We start from the raw sequence: 22,474 nt of genomic DNA on the forward strand, positions 1-22,474 counted from the left end.
TCAGGCAAGGATGCTTGCTGCCTAACTCATCTCTGTAGTATCCTTAAAGTTAATGATGCAGGGCCCCCCATTTCCCCCACCTCTTCGCTAATATTATGCACTGCCAGATCAGTGATGCCTTGCTGGATTGTTGCAGGAAGAAAGAATTGACCTGGTTTGCATGAGAGACGTGGTTGAAAAAAAATGATGTGGTCTGTCTGTCTCAACTAACTCCACATGGTTATGCAGTCACCCACCAATCTCACATGAGTGACCAAGGATAAGGGATTGGCATTATCCTTCATGAGTCCTTCAATTTGTTCAGCCTCCTGTACAAACTATAGCTGGCATTAACTGTATGCATCTTAGGCTGGGATCTAAAGTTAGATAAAGTATTCTGCTTGTTTGTTGGCTGCCTGGTTCCCAGTTTAGCACCCTTTCTGAGTTGGCAGAGATACTCTAGAACACAATGCTGGAGACACCTAAACTGATTGTTCTAAATATTCTTTATCACGCTGAGGATTTTATAGCTTCTTTGGCTGCCTTGGGCCTCTCTCAAATTGTGACAGGCCACACACATGAAAGAGGCCACACCTTGGATTTAATGTTCTGCGTTGAGCCTTTAAGGGTATGTCTTCTTGGGATTCAAGATTTGACCTGCACTGTGGTATTACCATTATCTGCTGACTATGACCCTGACACTTCTCAAAGGGAGGGGTGTTAAGACTTGACTACTGTAATGCACTGTACGTAGGTATCCCCTCAGAGTCAACATGGAGACTCCAGTTAATGCAGAATGTCACAGCTTGATTATTATCAGGAGCTAGGTGAAGCATGCATATTACTCCCTTTCTGCAGTCACTCATTTAGCTCTATTCAAGTTTTTGTCTTTTACATACAAAGCCGTCAAGGTTTTGGTCCCTCATATCTATGGGGCTGCCTTTCTTCTTATGGTTTGCCATGGCAGCTTCTTAGTAATATCCTTTTATACTAAATGATATTTGCTATCTATAAAGACATCTAAGACAATAATATAAAAATTTTGTTGGTCTTAAATCCTGCTGATTCTTTACAAGGCGCAATCTTATCCCCCATGTTATTCAGTCTTTGTGTAAAGCCTTTATGAGAACTCATTCACAGCTATGGAACTGGATGTCATCAATGTGCAGATGACACCCAACTTTATATCTAGCTATCTAAATCTCCTTGTGATGCAATAGAGGTAATGAGTTGTTGCTTGTCTACTGGTTGAAAGCAAACAAATTGAATTTGAACCCAGATAAGGCGGAAGTGATGCTGGTTGGAAAAGCAGAGATCTTGAATGGCATTGTGCTTCTGAATTTTGATGTAGTTCATTGCACACTTGCACCAATAAGGCTCCATAAATCTTTTAAAATGTATGCCACCCTGCAAATGGGCAAACTAGATTAACACCTAACACTTAGTCTTTTCTAGCAATTAAAAAATAATTTATCTAGCCTTTCGAACTACTTTGAATTAGTTGTCAAAGATGAACGAACATCTATTTTTTTTCTACAGCTTGCTAAAAAACTGCATTAAAAGTAATACAAAGTTTACTAAAATACATATGTAAACTTGAGTATATATGATCAAAATTATATCTCTTCAACACTTTATTCTAGCAGCTATAATCAGGGAAGAGTGCCTTCCCTATGGCACAGCTGAAGACTCAACACAATACTGAAAACTAAAAAAAAAGGTCACATTAGCACGTTATGCTATTTATCACTATCGTTAGGAACTGGGTTGCTTCTGCAAATCATAAGAGCAGCAATCAGCATAGCATAGACAAGATCTGGATTTCTCCGTATTCAGGAGATTTCCCAGGTATGCAAAAAAGTCTTTTAGATTTTCTAAATTAATCAAGAGAGAAAATTTCAAACAACAGCAACAACAACAAAAAGCCTGGTAAGGACAGAGCATGATCTGTGAGATGCAAAATGTTGAGAGCAGTTCAGTCAGTTGGGAGGGTTCTGGCAGAGAGGGAAAGTGGCCTTCTTGGACTCGTAGAGGAATAATCGAGGAGGAACAGATTTGGGGTGAGGGGTGCCAAACTTGTGTCTCAGTCTAATTTCAAAAGGAAGTACTGTTACCCACCCCTGCCTCAAAAAGCCCGATAAGTGCTAGGCATTCTTATTATCTTTTAGGATATAGAATATTAATAGCAGTAGAGGATCAGTTTAAAAAAGAATTATCTCTAAGCAGATAAAATAGTTTATGAGGAGTAGGGGGGTGATTGATCAGTAATAAGTGGCTTAATATAATAGTCTTTGATATTCTCTCACAAATGGCATTCAAGAAGGACAAGTAAAGATGTATCAATCCTATTAAAACCACAAGGCCAGGTTCTATCAGAATAAGGCCTGGAGGAGTAATGCCAAGGGACAGGGGTGGAGAACAGACATGATGAGCTCTATATGTCAAACTTCCGTGGTTGATTTCTAGAATGCACTTTTTAATCAAAGAGAGAGCTTTAGATTTGCCACAGAGTCAAGAAAAATAATATTAGGGGATGAGTTGGAAGCACCAACATCATAGAATAACTCCCGGAAATTATTTTCCCCATAGTAAAGGGGCAATGCAGCAAGGAATTTTAAAATGAGAATTAATAGTAGAATTGGTGATAAGCCAAAAGGTCTTATTATTCTTATTGTTTATAGCTGAGATTAGATGTCCACATTCCTTACTCAAGAATGCCCATTTTTTTCATTTTAATCAGTTCTCTGTAAGTAGTCTTAAGCTCCAGCAACTCTTGGAGAACCTGTATTGTGCAATTACTTTTAAACTCACAATGCTTCTGTTAGATATACCTCTTGATTGCTTGGCAATCACTACTGAACCAACTATTTTGCTTGGCATCAAAAGTCATTGAAACGAGATTCTTTTTAACAAAAAGGGGCCTAAAAAAATCAAATACCTCAGACCAGGGCTTTTTTTGAGGGGGAACGCTCCAGAACAGCGTTCCGGCAGCTCTAGAATCTGCCCACGTGATTCCTTCCTTCTTCAGCCCTGCGGGCTCTGCAGAGGAGGTTTAGCTGCTTTGAGTCCATTCTGCTTTCTTGAGTGAATGAGAGAGAGAGAGAGCAAGCAGACACTGGTCGGGCCAAGCACGGGCTCTGCTGAGGAGGCTAAGCAGCTTTGAACTCATTCTGCTTTTTTTTAACTCTGAGTGAGAGAGAGAGAGAGAGCAAGCTGGGGCCCAGCGCAGGCTCTGCAGAGGAGGGTTAGCTGCTTTGAGTTAATTCTGTTTTATTTTCATTGGGGGAGTGGGTGGATGGGGATGTGTGTGTGTGTGTGCTTCTTTGAGTTCATTCTGCTTTCTTTTCATTCCTCTGTGAGTGAGAGAGAGTGAGTGCAAGCAGAGCTGTTGGGGCCAGCTCTCTAGAGGGGAGGGTAAGTTGCTTTGAGTTCATTCTGCTTTCTTGAGTGAATGAGTGAGAAAGAGCGAGCCGACGGTGCTCGGGCCTGGCATGGGCTCTGCAGAGGAGGTTTAGCTGCTTTGAGTTCATTCTACTTCCTATTCATTTCTCTGTGAGTGAGAGAGAAAGAATGCGCGCAAGCAGAGCTGCTGGGGCCAGCTCTCCAGAGGAGGTTAAGCTACTTTGTGTTCATTTTGCTTTCATTTCATTCAGGAGTTTCTGTGTATGTGTGTGCTGCTTTGAGTTCATTCTGTTTTATTTTCATTCGGGGTGGGTGGGGCTGTGTGTGTATGTGTGCTACTTTGAGTTCATTCTGCTTTTTTCATGGGGTGGGGGGCCTGTGTGTGTGTTGCTTTGAGTTCATTCTGCTTCATTTTCATGGGGGTGGGTGGGGCTGTTCGTGTGTGTGTGTGTGTATTACTTTCATTCTTTTGTTGACTGAAGTTGACATTGTTATGGTTCCCACAGATCTTGAATGCAGATTGGTTCTGTGTTCATTAAATATATCAGTTATTGGTTATTTGTATTAGTTAAAATATCAGTTATGGTTATTCCAGTTTTATGCTAGGAATGGATAGCTGTGTCCAAGTCACAGAAGGCTTTCATCAATATTTTCATGAGCATATAGGTGTTCTTATGTCTTAATAGCTGTAACTCAAATGGTTCTCCCCACCCTCAGCTGATTAACATCACTGAAATTGCAGTGGATATATGGGTGTTAAGGAAGTTTTTATGAATATTTATGAACATTTCACAATGTCACAATAGCTTAGCCATTAGTAAGGAAGAAGTTGGCAAGCAACAAAAAAAAGCCATTTTAAACCAAGTATAAATCTAATACAGCTAAAGTTGAGTATCTAATTTTGAATTGCTCCAGTAAAGCAAAACCCTCCCTGAAAATTGGAAAATTCAATATGCATTAGATTACGAATTTCAGACTCTGTGGAATTTTGAGAAAGAATTTTGGAATTTTTTTTTCTATGCTGGCAGAGGGAATCTGTTAGAATTTAGATTTGTGAGATGGATTTTGGATTTTTAGAGCCCCCCTCCTTCTTATGTATTTTAAAAGATGATTCCAAAGAAAAAAAATGTTTAGGAAAGGGAATGGAAGATTTCACTTTTTGTAGAGGATACAAAAAGGAAAAAAACCCTTTCTCATAATAGTGTAATTTTCCAAGCTTACTAACATTTATCTTGTAATGCATTGTGCGGGGCTCCAGGAAGCGGTGTCACTTCCAGGAAGTGGTGTCACATCCAGAAATGACATCATCACGCATTTCCGGGAGCGCACACGCACTTTGCACGCGCACATGTGATAACAGAGAGTTCCATCACCTCTTTTCCCAGAAAAAAAGCCGTGCCTCAGACAAATTGGCTAAGCTAACAGAAGCTTTTCTGACTGTAAGACTTTCTTAACTATTGCTCAGGCTTTGTCACTAGAGTTAATACTCCAGCGTAATCAACAAATATTATTTGGGGAGAGTGAAAAACTTTTGACTGGAGCAGGGTATTGATCAAGAGGGAAATCCATAAGAGAAACAGTAAGGGGCGATTAAATAAGAGGTGATTTTCATTATTGTGAGGGAGCTTATGTAAAATAACTGATACACTCTTTGATGAAATGATTTTGTTCCAGGCTAATTTGTAATACAGTATGCTGCAATTTTTGGAGTCAAGTAGTTATAGTATCTTGTACCTCGTAAGTTAGGGGGGGAAATGATTGAAGAAAATTCACATCCACTAATACATCCAGCTGAACTTACTTTTAAAGGGATGGCAAAGGGGAAAAACTTTTAACTTTATCAATTAAGCTAGGTCCTTCATTAGGTAGCTTTTCTGATCACTCCAGTTGATTGACATCAACTTTCTTAGCTGGTGAAAACTCAATCACAGGTCTATCTCTAATGGCAAATTTCCCTCTCTTGGGAGATTTCTCTGCTTTGTTTTCTTTCCTTACTGCCTTCTGTTTAAATCAATATTCTTTGGATCAAAGTTTAACATATACCCAAAGGTTTCTTTTATATGCTACTTGTTATGCCAAGATACCATACTCCTCCTAAATGAAAAGATAAACAGTGAGATTTTACATGTATCCAAAACTATAGTGGAAGGAAAGAAAGATGAATTTTTACAAAGGGATCCTGACAAAGGATCTTCATTGTTGTATTGTCGAAGGCTTTCACGGCCGGAGAACGATGGTTGTTGTGGGTTTTCCGGGCTGTATTGCCATGGTCTTGGCATTGTAATTCCTGATGTTTCGCCAGCAGCTGTGGCTGGCATCTTCAGAGGTGTAGCACCAAAAGACAGAGGATGTTAACAGCCTTATTCCATCATTGTCTGACAACCAGTTAATTCCAATGGGATAACGAATTCTATGAACAGATGGATGGGGTGGCCATGGGGAGCCCTCTCAGCCCAGTTATAGCAAACTTCTACATGGAACATTTTAAAAAAACAGCTCTAGAATCAGCACCCCACAAACCTAGTGTATGGTTTCGGTTTGTGGATGATACATTTATCATTTGGAGCCATGGGGAGGAAGAATTGATGGGGTTTTTGAATCATCTCAACAACATCCACCTGAACATACAATTCACAATGGAGAAAGAAATCGAGGGAAAACTCCCATTCCTGGATACCTTGGTCATCCGCAAAGCAAACTTTCAGTTAGGTCACAAGGTCTACAGGAAACCAACTCACACTGATCGGTACTTACACAAAAACTCCAATCACCACCCCCGACAGAAAAGAGGCATAATGAAAACATTAGTGGATCGTGCAAGACGGATATGTGAGCCGCACTTTCTCAATGAGGAAATTAATCATCTAAACCACGCACTTCAGGCAAATGGCTACTCCAGAAATGAAATCCGAAGAGCAATCAAACCCAGGATGAATCAAACAACCAAGGAAAAACAGTTTCCTACAGGAAAAGTGTTTTTGCCATATATCAAAGGAATTACTGATCAGATGGGAAAGCTTATGAAAAAGCATAACCTTCAAGCAGTATTCAGACCCACCCGAAAAATACAACAGATGCTACGATCAGCAAAAGACAGTAGAGACCCCCTCACCTCTGCAGGAGTATATCGTATACCCTGCAGCTGTGGACAGGTGTACATCGGGACCACAAAGTGTAGCATCCAGACAAGAATAAAAGAACATGAAAGACACTGCAGACTTGGACAACCTGAAAAATCAGCAGTGGCTGAACATAGCCTAACACAAACAGGGCACAGTATCTTATTCCAGGACACCAAAATACTGGACAACACTTCCAACTACTTTGTCAGACTGCACAGGGAAGCCATTGAAATTCACAAGCATAAGCAAAACTTCAACAGGAAAGAAGAAACCTTAAGAATGAACAGAGCATGGTTTCCAGTTCTGAAAAACACCAGGCTAACAAAACACTCTACACCCGACAATAGCCCTGCAGAGAAGATTAGCACATCAAGCACCAATCCATATGCAAAAGAACCTCCTCAGGATACAGTGAAGCCTTCCGCCATTAGCATTCCACACCCTGGGAAACTCTTACAGGATGACTCAGCTCAACCCCACCCCTCCTGAGTAGATATAAATGACCTGCCAACACCTTTTCCACACTGTGACACTGAGAGATCTCTGTCTTTTGGTGCTACACCTCTGAAGATGCCAGCCACAGCTGCTGGCGAAACGTCAGGAACTACAATGCCAAGACCACGGCAATACAGCCCGGAAAACCCACAACAACCATCGATCTTCATTGTTATTATTGCTTCAAAGATTGAATGGCCTTCTTTCTGTGTATTAATGTTTTGCACAATGTGGACTAGCAATAGCTGTGATCCCCAGTGTACTGCAACTTTTCTAAAACTCTGATCTATAGCCCATATAAAACTGTGGTCTGGAGGCTCTTATTCCAAAAAAAATGAGAAAATGCTTGCATTGTTCATTTATAACCCTGTCTGCCACCTTATTAGAACAGACTTGCCCTCTTACTTATCTTAAATTTGTGAGGCATTGCTTAAGGGATAAAAGATTCCCCATCTTACATTGCTCTCTGTATGAGCTGTTATTAGTGACAAACGGTTCTGGAGCAGTGAATCGAGAAGGACACAGATGACAAACCCTGAATTTGTAAAGTGGGCTGCTGTAAAATGTCTGATCAGCATTTAATATCACCTGTGATGAAGGATAATTTAATCAGGTAAAAGCTAAATGACAAAATATGACAACTGGAAATTAAAAGATTCTCACATAAACTGACCAATTACTAACATATATGTCCAAACCCTTTCCCCAAAACTTTGGTTTTCATAAAAGTAAGGAAAATAATTTCAGTACTTGTTGGGTTGGATCTGTTACAACATGAGGACAAAAGATTGCATGGAACAAATGGTGACCATTTTCAGAAAGCCGCAAGGGCAGTAGAGGGTTGCATATGCACTGCTGAGTTTGCATTAGCTATCAGTCACAAGAAAAGGAGACAGCTGGATGTGGTGGTAGAGGATTCATTCTGAAGGTTCTGGCAGAGCCTGTTTGAGATACTATGAAAGCTGTGCTGGATGTTAAGGGCAAAGTCTCTCACCTCCTTACAGCTGGCTTCTGAATATTTGATAAACCTTTACTATATTCAGAAGCCTAAATACAGGATCATTGTAAAAAGACTGAGTAGTCTTAAAATTACCACAGCTTATGGAATAAATCACACTACTATAGCATTTTAAGACTGGTCGTGTTTCCCACAACTTGAAATAAGAAAGAAAACAATTCTGCTTGATGGCTTTAAGGTCAACTACAATCCTATGTAGTTGGGAGTAAGATTGAATATACTGAGATTTTTGGAAAAAAATGTGCATAGGATTTGGCTGCATAACAAAGTACATTGAATGTACATAGGAAAAACTTGAAATAATATGACAGAAATTTGATAAAATCAGAGAATATACTAGGCTTGCCACCATTATATTAGTGTAATAGGGAACCTGCAAAGACTTGTGAGGATCACTTGTCTTTCACCTGTAGCTCCTTTGCCACACTTTCTCTTTTCCTTGCATATTCTCCCTTTTCCTGCTTGCTTATCTCCTTCTCATTCACCAGCTGACCCTTCTTTTATCTCCCCACCCCCACCTCAGTCTTGCTCAGCCTTTCTGCCCAATGGAGACCCAGAACAGCTTGCATCATTCTCCTCTCCTCCATTTTATCCTCCCATCAACCCTGCTAGGAGGGTTAGGCTGATTTTGTGTGATTGGCCTGAGGCCATCCTGTAGGCTTCTGTGGTAGTCTTCCAGATCCTAGTCTGATATTCTGACTGCTACACCATAGTGGATATCATTGTTCTCTCCTCTCTCCTTGGGAATAGTCTGGTCAAGTCAAAAAAGTAGTATGGTAGCAAGTTGCTCATGTGCGTTCTGTTGTGGTCACTGCTGGGTTTGGCCAAGTTGTGCAAAGGCTGATGCCGGGGCCAAGCTAGTTGTATGGCATCATCGTAGTCGCTGCCCCACTTGGATGAGTTGTGTAAATTTCATGGTAGCAGGTTTCCCTGTGGCTGCTGTTGGGCCCCCATGAGGTGGAGAGGGGAGCATGACTGGGATAGAAAGCCAAAATAATTTGGAAAGTGTCCTTCCCTCTCTTCCTGTCTTTTATTGACAGAAACCAAGGTTCAAAAAGGCTGGCAATATTGTTGCAGTTGTCTAGCAACCTCCATAACAACTACAGAGACCTCAGGGCAGTCATTTCTTAAAGGTACAGGTGCTGCTTCTATTAACCTCCCCCCATATTTTTAAAGATTTTTCTCAAGATTGTAGAAAAATCTGCTTTATGTTCATGGCTGCAGTCCCTGGATTTAAGTATCCACTTGGTGATGGTGTAACATGTTTTTGTATTGCATGTTTTCTGCTTGCAAAGTGCTAACAGAGTTTTATATATGAAAGTAAAATTGAGGTGTGTGATATGAATTTAACCACTTATTGCTCAGTTCATGCTAAATCACTGAGATCTAAGCATGCTTGTTTAGTCCAACTTTACTACTTTAATTATTTGTTTAGTTTTGTGATCTATGCACAGTGACTTACAGTACCCCCGTGTTCTCATTTTGTTGTCATTTCCCTGTTCAGTAAGCTTCCATTCTGAACTTTCAAACAGCTTTCGATATGGCCATTAATAAAATGGATTGGAGACCTGGCTGCTGCACAGTGGTCCAGTTCACATATATAACAAAAATTCAGACTTATTCTACAAACCATAGTTGGTTGGTATGTGAATGTGGACCACTACACCAATGATGGTGGTTTGAAACCAGGATGCAAATTTGGTTTAATAACCCACTGCTAGTCTTAACTATTGTTTTGTGAAGCATGTAAATGATGTGTTCTGGCCTTTCTCCTGCTGAAGGTCTGTGCCTGCCCAGCAACAGAGGTGCTTGGCAAGAGCATTTCAAAAATGAAAACATTCTGTTTTTAGTGCCCCTTGTTAGCAGGTGATCTTGTTCATGCTCATTTCTTCCCACTTTTTTAAAGGTACAGAAATGTTAGCATGCTTTATAAATGAAAAGACACACTTTGTTTCACTGCCCAAAGTACACTCACAATAAGGCAGGTCTGGAATGTGGGTTGGCTTCTCTCTTCTGCATGTGTGTGCGCGCGTACCACATCTCCAGAACTGGCTTACTGTCACTGAGATACAATGAGGCTGGCTCTTGTAGTAGAGCTGGATCTGGGAGGTACACGCTTCCTTTCCCACTCTTGTATCTCTGCCACCCAGCTAGGCTCCAAGGTGGGTTGCTTCTGCAGACTGCCTGACCTCAGGACAGCTGGCATGGGAGGAGGATGCTTGGGGTGGTGAAATGCTTTGAGCTCCCCTGCCTGTCACTTGTGCCAAGTCTGGAGTGGCATGTCCTTAGGTCTTGAAAGTGTGTCTTTCTTCTCCATCACTGGTGCCACTGCCAGCAGGATTGGGAAGCACCTTGCTCCTAAAACCTGCCTTGCCACTGTCAGAGTGCAAGGCAGGTAGCAAACAGCACACGTGTTCACTTTCTGTCATCCGTGAATCATGTTGCTTTCAAGAGCTGCTTTGCTACTGCTGAAGTGGAAGGTGAGCTCCAGGGCAAAACGTGGTATAAGGCTGCAATAGTGAGATAAAACTTTTGTGTACACACATGCAATTGAACCCTTCAGAATTGGATGTGTGAGTGGTTAGAGTTGACTTTAATTGGTATCCAACAGAATATAAACTGGAATCCGAAGCCTTCCCCCAGAGGAAACAGCAGTATGGGCTGTGATAGCAGCTAGGAGAGTGAAAAACTTGTGAAAACAAGATTTTTTTTTAGGCCTGTTAAAAGTGAAAGAGTCCAGTAACAACTATAAGACTAACAAAATCTGTGGTGAGGTATAAGCTTTCGTGAGTCACAGGCCACTTCTTCAGATAAAGCTGTGACTCATGAAAGTTCATATCCTACCACAAATTTTGTTAGTCTTATAGGTACAACAGAACTCTTGCTCTTTTCTTCTGCTACAGACAGACTAACACTGCTACCCATCTTTAGGCACATTAACACTATATATCACCTGGGAACTAAATTCTGGATTCGCAAATCACTACAGTTAAAATAAAAAATGGTTTTGTATTATGTCCAGACAGTGAAGTATTGGTGCAGGTGCATACCTCATGTTCTCACACCTTTTGGTCTAGTTGCTTGTTAAATATTTTTGTAATTAACTTTTGATTTCCTATCTGGTTTTAAAAGCTGACCATCCAAATAACAACGCAATGAAAGATTAATGAAACCTATTCAAATTCAGGCTTTCATGCACAAAGCATCATGTCTTCTGTAGATATGATGACCAAATAAATGAGGCCTATTAAAATATGGATGTGGTAAAAAAGGTTGTGTGTTGCTGTCCCTCTGTGCTTGGCATGGTTTAAATATTTTTCATTACTGGAGGCTCATGATCTGAGTCAGTCATCACACAATTACCTTCCTCTGCTTACTCTGGAAGCAGATTCTGGTGCTGCCTCAAAGGTTTTCTTCTGAGCTGCTGGTCACTTCATAGCTCATTACTTATAGACAGGGCATGCTTGATTTGGAAAGTTTGTCTTCCCTCACTCAGGAGCTCAGCTGATGATCCAGGAGAAAGTCTAGAATGTAAGGAAATAAGAGCTCTGTGTAATCCAAAAATAGGGATCTCGTTTGCCATTGCAACTATTGACAAAGATAAAGTTATCTTATATGTTATTCAGTAGTTACAAATGTCTATAATACCACATGTAACAGCTGGCATGTCTGTAGAAGTCAGTTGACTGGTCTCAGCTTCTGTGCATCATTTTTCCAACAAATTATCTTGCTTTTGTTTTTCCTTGTAAAGCCAGTTATTGAATCACAGTATTCTTAGAGCAACATTTGGCTTCTCTTGAATAGTATGTTCTGTTCTACAGTCATCATCATTTTTCTACTTTGCAGTATATCCTGATATCTGTTCCATAAGCTTGGTGGCTGTAGGTGACCTCAATAAGCATGCGGACAGGCTAGCTTTCTGGGATGATGTGTACGGCTTCAACATGTCCTGTATGAAGAAAGCTGTAATTCCTGAAGCTGTTGTGGATGTATCAGATTCAAGTACCCTTCTGTCTGAAAGTTGCGTCATCAAGGTGCAGTAACAACAAATATTTTGACTGTTTGAAAGAAATTCATCATTGTTCTATTTACCTGCATGTTGAGACTTAATTATTGAAAAGTAAATACTAAGCAGTCCATGTATGAATCATTGCTATTCTGTGAGCCTAATGTTTTGGAACTTGGACCTAACTATTGTATGTATGTTACAGCATTCCCATAACAGGTTTCCTCTATCTCCTCTTCCCCCAACAAAAGCAACAGAAATCATAGAAGCAGGAGAAAATAGAGAGTTATAAACGCTGCCTGCCCATGCCCACTTCATGTTTATTGGGTCCATCTACAGCACATTTCAAGATCCAAGAATCTATGACTCTGTAAAAGAATTTAAATTCCAATTTTGTCCCAGTTTCTTACTCTCCCCACTGCCCCAAGTAGAGGGAATATCTACTCACAGAAAGGGAGCCGATTTTTGCCAGTGCCCACTTCCCAGTTGTTTCCAAGCGTCCCCTTTTCCCAGAAGCAGCATTTGGGGGGGTATTTCTGACCACAGAGAGGGAGGGAAATCCCTTTCATCCATGGAAATCTGGTGGATCTAAGACTGTGTGTACATCTCAGAAGGGCTTATATGATACCCCCCTCTATTTTTTCTTTGGGGCAGGGGTCAGAGTGGAGGTATAGTCAGGATACCTACTTATATAGTAATTTGCAGAGTGAAAATACATGTATTCAGTCACGTTAATGAGGTAGGTTATCAATCCATGCCTAAGATGAAGTTTGAACCCAGGTAGTATTTTATCAGGATCAAAATAGGCTTTACTTCTGTTTTATAAGAATCCTTATTCCAAAGTAAAATGGTAGCTGCAGTACATTGTTCAATATTTCTTCCAAATATTGTAGAGCTCAAGCCTTATGTCTCTAGAAAAATAAAAAGCCAACATACATCTCCTACAATTCTGAAACAAATGATGAGAAATGTGTCTCTCACGGTTACGGCTATTGCGATATATTACAACTGCTTTGCAACCTACTGGTACATTACAATCTGTGAGGGAAGATGCCCGTGTGATATTGAGAGGTAAAGCTTCTGAATAATAACATTAGATCTATATAATAACATTTGATTTATATACTGCCCTTCAGGACAACTTAACGCCTGCTCAGAGTGGTTTACAAAGTGTGTTGTTATTATCTTAATGACAGTCACCCTGTGAAGTGGGTGGGGCGGAGAGAGCTCTGAGAAGCTTTGACTGACCCAAGGTCACCCATCTGGTTTCAAGTGGAGGAGTGGGGAATCTCTTCTACAGATTAGAGTCCTGCCTCTCTTAACCACTGCATCAAACTGGACAATCTTTAAATCTCAAACATATTTATTTTTCCTTTGCAACTTGCAGTAAAATTAATGAATTGACCAAGAATGCCATTATAAGTAAACATCCAAAATCAATAACTGCTGTGTAAAATTGATGATTTTAAAATATCTAGGAAATTATAAAAATGTACCTAGTTAATCATATGATGACTTAAGCGTGTATGTTTGCTTCTGAATCAGATGTTCATTAATGTGAGTAATGTCTATGTCAGTCACTGTGCAACTTTAAGAAAATCTGACAGCTAATACATGAGATTAAGCTGTGTGTATTTTCAAAGAAGCTTCATTTCCATAGGTTGAGCAGTTTCCAATTATAATTTGTATACACTCAGTTTACAGTTACATAATTGCAGATGGAACAGTGGATCATCTAGTCTCTTTGGTAGGGTGTTGAAATACCTAAAATATGAAAAACAGATGTCTGTTCAATCTTTTTCTTGGAAATGTCTCAGGAAGAAATTTTTTCCCAGATGGGCAATTTGCTCAAGTCTTGAGCTGTTCTTACACTTCCAGTGTTGAATGGTATAATAATTTTAAGTGTGTGTGTGTGTATGTCTTTAAATGCTTGGTATGGTACAGGTGAAGAATGGGGATGAAAGAGAGGGGTGAGTGAGTGAGATGACTGACTGATGACTGAGAGTGTGGGCAGAGTGAACTGCTGTTTTTAGTTACTGAGCAGAGAGAAAAGAGGTTTTTTGGTTTAGACAGGCAAGCTGTGTACAGCCTGAGGATGTCTATGCGTTTCTGAGAGAAATAATTGATTCTGGTTTAGGCAGGCAAACTGTGTGTGTGCCTGAGAGAAAAAGTTTATGTATATTTGTGTGACTGAGCCTATGAAAAGAAACTTTAAGAACTGATAACTATCTTTGAAACTATCAGGCTTAAGAAATAATATGAAACTGATATGCTTCTTGTAAAAATAAAAGTTTATTTGGGGTTTTTTTTGTTCATCCCAGAGTATATGTTATTCCTATATCCTAGTTATTCCTAGAGTATATGTTATCCCATTCCTATCGTCAGGGCCACATAGTCCCATGAAGGAGCCTGACTCTTGGGCACGTTATTAAAGGGGAAATTTAATTATTTTTGAATATCATTCCTGGTGGCAGCAATCTACCCAGGGGGTGTAAGAAGAAGGTTAAAGGAAAAATCGAACAGAGAAATAAAGAGGGTCATAACAAATGGAATTCTGCCTTCCCGTATCAATGAAATATTTGCTTCATATTCTAATAGGTGGGGTCCTCATCACTCTAAACTTCCTTTAACTGCAAATTTTGCTTCTTTCCCAATCACCTTTCTTTTGTCTAAGTTTAACAAGCCTGATTTTGTCATTGGGTGCTAATAGTATTTTTGTTCTAGATACATCACTGCTCTCTTCCTCTCATCTTACTAGCATTTTACCATATGAGTTGTTCAAAACCAAAAAAAGTCCAGAGGGCATCTTGCCAGTGCTGAGCCTGGTGGTACCATAAGCTTGAGCACTGGTAAATACAACTACAATTGTTGAGGCCTGTACTTCACAGCATTGCATTAATTCATACCCAGTTTATTAATGTAATTACTATGACTTTTATCTAAATCCAGAAGGGGGGTCATGAAAATATTGAATAGTCCCTAAAGTTAGAAGTAATATGAGTGTGGCATTGAGTTGCTTACATATCCAGTATAGGTACATTGTATTTTCCAGCTGACCATCCCAATAATTCTTGGCTACATATGAAACCACACAGTGGCAGCTCAGTATATTGTGCTGCTTGAGTTAGTGGCCACTGCTCCCTATCCCCACCCCTACAACTAGGAACTGGAGGAGGAGATAATTTTCCTTAGGTTTTAGCTCCCTAACTCATCTTTTAAACGCATTGAAGCAAGCCACACATGCTCTGCAGGGCTTCCCAAATGCTTGCAAGATTCCTTTATCACATAAGTTGGTGGTCGAACACTTGTCAGAGTTCAAGAATTACTACATGCAGTTTGCTTGTGCTGTTTCAAGTGAGGCATTAGGGAACTAGGAGGTAAGGAGGATTATCTCCTAAACTGCTAGACAGGAATGGCAGATGAATGGGAGACTAGCTGATGATGGGTAGAATGGGAGGTTGTGCCTGTCCTAGATCTACCATCTGAGGCACGCATATAGATGGTTCTGAGACTAAATGTACTTCAGGTTTAGTTGTATATGGCCAAAGGCCGTCACAATACAAAGTTAAAAACAGTAAAAATAGAAATCTATCTTACAAGCATAAAATACAGTTATTAAGTTAATAAAAATAGAATACAATTAAAATGGGACCTTAATAAATACCAGACAGTTATGGGAAAATTAGGTTTCTAAGGAAACAATCTTGGCCCTAATCTTTTTTGCAGCTAAGGCAAACAGGGATACTCTGCTAGTGACAAAAGAATCAGTATCAGATAACAAAAAAAATAATTTTTCAATATCAGAGGTAAAGTTATGCTCCACTAATAAGTTGGCAAGAAATTTAGCTCTAACCTCTGCATACATGGGACAAAATAAGGTGTAATGTAGAAGATCCTCAGGAACTGAGGCACCGCATATGCAGAGACGGAGAGCCATTGGGGTTTGATGGTATCTTCTTGTAAGTAAAGCTGTCGGCATTGTTTGAAAGCGCAGGGAGGTAAATGATTTTCTGAGATTTTGGGATGTGATATTCACTAAATAAGGAGATCTAACATGATCTCTTTTGATCAGTTTAAACCAAGGGGAAGATCTGGACTGGGAAATTGTAAGACTGTCCAAAAAAGCATCACATCTGTAGACCCAATTTTGTAAGTTGGAACCATTATTTAAGACCCCCAACAAATCATCTGGAATGGTATAATGAACAAGAATGTTATTGTAGCAAGCTGCCCAGGGTGAGTCACTATGTGTCATCAGCTGAAAGCGTCGCTTGCTGAAACTAAATATACTTGAGAGACCACAAATTGTTTCAATACAGAATTGTCGCAATACAGAATCATATACAGATTTAATGTATGGTTGTTTTTGTGGCTGTTGCTCCATCAAGTCCAACCTACAGTTTGAGAAGCACAAACTTAATTGTTTTATATAAATTGAAGCTGCTTCATATTATGATAATGTCCAGATATCAGTTCTGTACAGGGAACCACGTGTACCCCTGCTAGAAAGTTTCATTGTTTTCGCTATCACTACCTTCATATTCCTTCTGCTCTTGGACTGCCACCCTGTAAGATGCCATGTTGCTTACTGTTTGTATGTAGTCATTTGACTGTTTTGACAGATCAGATGTTTTTGCTCCTAAAGTAAGATGTTTAGGTAGAGTCTGCAATTTAACGCTAGTTAAATCAATCTAGATAAGATTCTTAAAGATAAAGATGTCTCTCTGAGAACCAAGATCAAGATAATCCAAACTATGATATTCCCCTTTGCCATGCACGGATGTGAAAGTTGGACAGTAAAGAAAGCTGACAGGAAGAAAATTGATTCATTTGAAATGTGGTGCTGGAGGAGAGTTGTGCAGATACCATGGACAGCCAAAAAGACAAATAAGTGGGTACTAGATTAAATCAAGCCTGAATTCTTCTTAGAAGATAAAATGACAAAACTGAGGCTATCGTACTTTGGTCACATCATGAGAAGACAAGTTTCTCTGGAAAAGTCAATAATGCTAGGAAAAGTAGAAGGCAGCAGAAAAGAGGAAGACCTAAAACAAGATGGCTTGACTCAATAAAAGAAGCCACATACTCCAGTTTGCAGGATCTGAGCAAGTCCGTTAAAGACAGGATGTTTTGTGGAGGTCTTTCATTCATAGGGTCACCATAGGTCAAAGGCAACTTGACAGCACATAACACACAACACAAATCAATCTGAATGTAAATTCCATTTCATTAATTTAAAAAAACATTTATATGCCACCTTTCCACCCAAATAGTGAAATTCACTTAAAATGTGCTTTTTCTTGTAGTGGATAGACTGCAATGTTGTATCGGCTTCAGAACTGGAATTTTCGTCTGAATTCACTCTGACAGTTATGAAGACTTCACTGTGTACGGTAAAGATTTCTATTTGAATATTTCAGGTCGTATTACCTTTCTGATTTTCTAGAAAGATAGTTAAGGGTATGTGCCATTACTTCTGTCTATATGTAGAATTGAGAAGAAATTCCTTCTGAAATTTGTTGGTAGCCCCCAATGGAAGACGAAAGCTACGACTTTTTGGCATCTAAAGCAGTCCTCGAAAGACAAGTACTGACTAGATTATATTTTTCTTCCATGCCATAGTTTTATATTTATGTTAGGTAAAGGTAAAGGTAGTCCCCTATACAAGCACTAAGTCATACTGACCCATGGGGGGACGTCACATGACGACGTTTTCTTGGCAGACTTTTTACAATAGGCAACAATAGCAAGTTGGGGGTGAAATCAACCCTGTTCTCAGGGAAGATACAATTCAGACTAGCTGCATCTGGCCTCAAGGCTGTTGGCTACAGAAGTAAAAGTGTTTAACTTCAAAGGGGAGATTGTTGAATAGTGTGTATTCAGCGTGACTGCACCAGCTTAAGGAGGATCCACAAAGAGTCCACACCTTGTTTGTTTAGTAAAGGTGTATAATACAATTTATTTATAGGTGGATTAAGAGCACTATATACAAGTTTACAGTCCAGAGAGACAAAGTGCTTCGCCTACACCTGGACTTGCAAGAAGCCCCTACCATACTGTACATAGTAGCTATATATACATGTAGACACCCAATCAGATACATGCATGAGTTTAGCTGAGTCATTCACTTCATGGTCTCCTGACTCTTAACTTAACCATCTGACTCTATGTCACCTGATGTGTCTACCTGTCATACTGATCGTTCTGATCTAAAGCCTCTGCACACTGGCTTTTGACACTTAGATATCAATAGAGATAACACACTGAACTTCCAAATAACAGGCACTGAAAGATACTCTGAACTCTCCATAGGGTCAGAGGATTACTAGGTTGCACATAACATACCCATGGCATATACTACAGGCAGGCATACATGACAGCTACATGCCTCACAGAGAGCGGGTGAAAAGAGCTGGGAGATCTCTGGGATTGGGCTTGCTGCACCCCAACAGAGGCACCTGAGCTGTTAAGCCCCTATAGCTGCTGGTAGCTTTGATCTGTGTCAGTCAGCCCTTTCAAGAAAAGTTTTCTATATTTGATCATTGTAGAATGTCTTCACTAAAATTTCTGTCAAAATCTTGCACTCGAGGTGATCACTTCCATTAAATCTCTTCTTTTTTGTATCTATTTCATATTGCCTGTTTCCTTTGTGGAAGGCTTTCTGCTCTAACTACTTCTTATATCTTAGTTTCCTTTACTCTATCCTTTACCCCTCCAGTGTTGCTTTTGGTACCTTTGTACTCTACAGTCTTATAAATTAAGCACTGTAGGTGAAATGTAGGTTTGGAACTCAGTTTTAGCTTGGAGTTTTTTGCTTTTGTTGCACCCAAAACAACAATAACAAAACTTTGTCAAGTATTACCTACTTCATCATGTAGTATTATTGACATCTTACGGCCAGGATTTCCACTTCTTTTATGATGGAGTGTGGTGGTTTAGTTAGAGGCTGACAGTCCATCCATCACATCAGGATGCCTAACCTTGCAGTAAATGAACAATAAAGTCCATTATTTGTATTTAGGATTTTGGAGGTGGCATAAAGGTTTGAGATTGGACATAACTCCCCCCCTCCTAATTCTCTATCTAGATTTTGGCTTGGTTTAAACTGGTGTAAGAAATGCTTGTTTAATGCCCCCTCACAAATCTTCTCAATTTAACATCCAGAGTGGATTTTCCTGACTTTAAGGCTAGTGTTGGTTAGAAGCTCAGACGGTTTACTTAGGTTTTTAAAAAATATATTTTGAATTTTAGTCATTTCATGTAGTAAAGCAGCTGCTTTCCATAGCTGATGCTGAAACTATTGATCTTGGGATGAAAATCAAGCTGTGCCTTGTTGGCTGAGAGGCAGGCTGAGAGGCAGGGAACCATTTTTAATTTTTGCTTACACTTTAACTGTGCAGAATGTAAGCTTTCCATAGTAAACTGCACACTGCTGTTCCTAATGTTATAAGCAGCATGTAACTTGGTCATGCTCTTAGAAGGGTCAGCCAAAATGACATTTTCACAGGAGGGACTCTTGCTTTTGTGAAATGTTACACATGAACTCATTTAACTCTAAGATACATGGAACGATATGTCTGATCCTGAAATAGCTTACCATGCAAAATTCCTTTTTTCTATATAGAAGAGCAAAGCCAGTTGAATCTTGATTTTTATAGGCTAGACTAAATAAGTATATCTTTCCATATAGTCCTACAGTTGCTCTGTGTTCATGCTAATATTACATTGGTATTAAAAAAGAGTTTACAGCTGTATTTTAAGTAAAACTCACAATAAAGAAATAGTTAAAGCCTAAGATTATGTAGGATAAAGTCAGAATGAAGCTGTGTTGGTTTTTTATGGTACATAAGAACATAAGCAAAGCCATGTTGGATCAGGCCAGTGGCCCATCCAGTCCAACATTCTGTCACACACAGTGGCTAGAAATCCAGTGCCATCTAAAGGACTGTCAGTGAGGCCAGGACACCAGAAGCCCTCCCACTGCCTTCGTTCCAGCACCAAGACAACAGAGCACCACCTCCCCTGGTACTGAGAGCATTAATAACAATAAGGCTTTTGATCAAGTTTCTTAAAAAGGAAATGGTCTGTTCTTCACTTCTGTTTAGAATATGAAACCTTTTCATTTCTTTCTTTTAAAAGGGGAGGCAATTGTGCTTGGAGTGGGGACCTGCCATGTGGAGAGGGGAAAGATGATATGATCACATCGTGCTGGGGAGAATCAGAACACAACATTGTTTATTTCAGATTCCCTGGGCCTTGGTGCAGCATGACGGGGGACGATGAGCTCAGTTGAAAGCTGTCAGCACCTCCAATGGGCACAGCTGACAGTCCAACTGTTTTTAGCACATTCCCAACCCATCTGTTGGGATAACCAAGGGGAGAGGGCTGGTGTTAGGGCAGATGCAACAGAAACTGTTATTCCTCTCCATCACTGTTCTCTTGGGGGTGTAGCTAATGTATCAATCCTGAGCATGGCTGCCATGCAGAGCATCCCCCCCAGAACCCCTTTAGGGCCCCCCTTTTTATGGCCATGCTGGATCCCACCCCTACACACCTTGTCTTGTGTTTCCCAGTCAATACCTACCCACCAGCAGCCAGGTGTGACCATTTGTTATATTAACAATACAGTCAGCTATACACAGTATATTGTCTTTGCTATGGGGAAGTCAAAAACCCCAGGGCCTATCAGCTACTCATAGCCCTGGGTAAAATTCCTTCCCAACCCAGCAACTCTCATAGACATAGCAAAGGATGGGTACCACAACAGAAGTTAAGTAAAAACATGGGGCAGGAGGGTGGGTCTTTGGTGGGAGATAGTTCTCAGATGCCTGCGCCACTTCCTCCTTTTCAATACGACCTTTTCACAGACCAGAGTGAAACCTTAAGCCCTCAGGTCCAGTGATGATCTACTTCCCCCACCCCTTCTCAGCCAGCCCATGATTTTGGGGGGGGGGGCTGTGGCTCAGTGGAAGAACCTCTGCTTTGCATGTAGATGGTCCCAGGTTCAATCCTTGACATCTCCATTTAAAAGGACCAGGCAGTATATAAAAGACACTGCGACCCACAGAGTCACTGCCAGTCTGAGTAGACAATACTGATCTTAATGGGCCAAGGATCTTATTCGGTATAAGGCAGCTTCATGTGTGATTGCTGTTGCTTGAAATCTTTTTGCCTTTTTAGGTATCACTGCTTCCAAAGAGTTATGAAAGTGTTGTGGACCCAATGCTGCCTATTAATAAGGGAGGAGTTAATATCCACAAAACAGGACAGATTGATGTAGATAACTAGTTCTGTGTATATGACATAACTATGTAAAGGAAATGCACATATAATGAGTAGGCTTGCACCAGCTTCTCCCCCCGCCCCCACACACACACCAAGCGCCTTCATGACCACCCCCGAGATCACCACTAGACCTCTGCCAGGCAGGACATGTACTCGGGCTTACAGTCCTTCAGAATCTTCTGCTACTCTGCAGGAACAGTGGTGGCAGAAGGCCCAGGCTGAGGGGGCATAAAGGAGGCAAAGTGCAGACTACCTGCATGTAACCTCCTTGTAGATCCAGAGCAGAGTGCTGAGAGTGGTAATTCCTCACAGGAGCCTACCCAGAGCCTAGCACAGCCTAGCAAGCAGCAACACCTGCCAAGCAAGTACGGTTGAGCCTGATTAACACCCAGCTTATTTAGGCTGAGGCTTGAGAAGGCTGGCTTGCTGATCAACTGGTTCAGTAGGTACAAGCCCTGTGTCTCAGATCCAAGTTCCAAGCTTCCAGCTCCAAATTCCTGCCACTCATACTCCTGAGCCTGGGCGGCCAAGCTGTTGCCCCTATTCCTAAGGAGTCCAGACCTGGCCAACCCACAGAGCACAAGATAAATCCTAAGTGGTGATGCATCAGTTACCAACTGCTCTTGTGCTTCAAAGTAATAAGTAAATCAGTTCATAAATCAGTTGGCAAAAGGTCATTATCACAACATAATAGAGCTTAGTGATTTTTGCCCATTGGTTTGAGTTCTCATTATTGGCACCCTTGGCAATCCTGCCTATTACGAACAAATTTACTACTGTTGTCTCCATTGCTGAACACATTTGCCAAGCTGTCAGTTGCTTTTGGTTTGGCTGGGCATGTGTAGGGCAGAGGAGGAGGGAAAAATTAATGCAGAGTCTAAACACTACACTTTTGGGTACTGTCTGCTGAATATTTATATGCAAGTTTCCATGCTGCTAAACGTGCCATGGAAATCAGTTATCTTTGTTTCAGATAGATTTCATCTCTGTGCTCAGCTTTGTTTGTCTAACTTTTCTGCTACCATTCCCTGTTATTTCTGTTTCCCTGAATGTCCTAACTGTTCATTATTGTACTTTACTCAGTGAATGTCCCAGCTGTCAGTTATATTGTATTTTTACTCACACTGTTGTAATCCACCTTGGATCTCAGTGAGAAAGGAGGACTAT

The 22,474-nt window shown here is 40.5% G+C and overlaps 1 protein-coding gene across 4 annotated transcripts in view; it reads left to right on the top strand.

The window, feature by feature from the left end:
- PRMT3 (protein arginine methyltransferase 3) overlaps window positions 1-22,474 on the top strand; it is a 105,385-nt gene that overhangs the window by 50,096 nt on the left and 32,815 nt on the right. For 3 of the 4 annotated variants that reach the window (XM_054972004.1, XM_054972005.1, XM_054972007.1), the window contains 3 exons: window positions 9,057-9,149; window positions 11,863-12,050; window positions 17,329-17,415. In XM_054972004.1, coding sequence (XP_054827979.1) covers window positions 9,057-9,149; window positions 11,863-12,050; window positions 17,329-17,415 — 368 coding nt within the window. The remainder of the gene's footprint in view (window positions 1-9,056; window positions 9,150-11,862; window positions 12,051-17,328; window positions 17,416-22,474) is intronic. The other variant, XM_054972006.1, reaches the window with a different exon arrangement.

The sequence above is a fragment of the Eublepharis macularius genome, chromosome 2, assembly GCF_028583425.1.
Source record: "Eublepharis macularius isolate TG4126 chromosome 2, MPM_Emac_v1.0, whole genome shotgun sequence".
In the NCBI taxonomy this organism is placed as follows: Eukaryota; Metazoa; Chordata; class Lepidosauria; order Squamata; family Eublepharidae; genus Eublepharis; species Eublepharis macularius.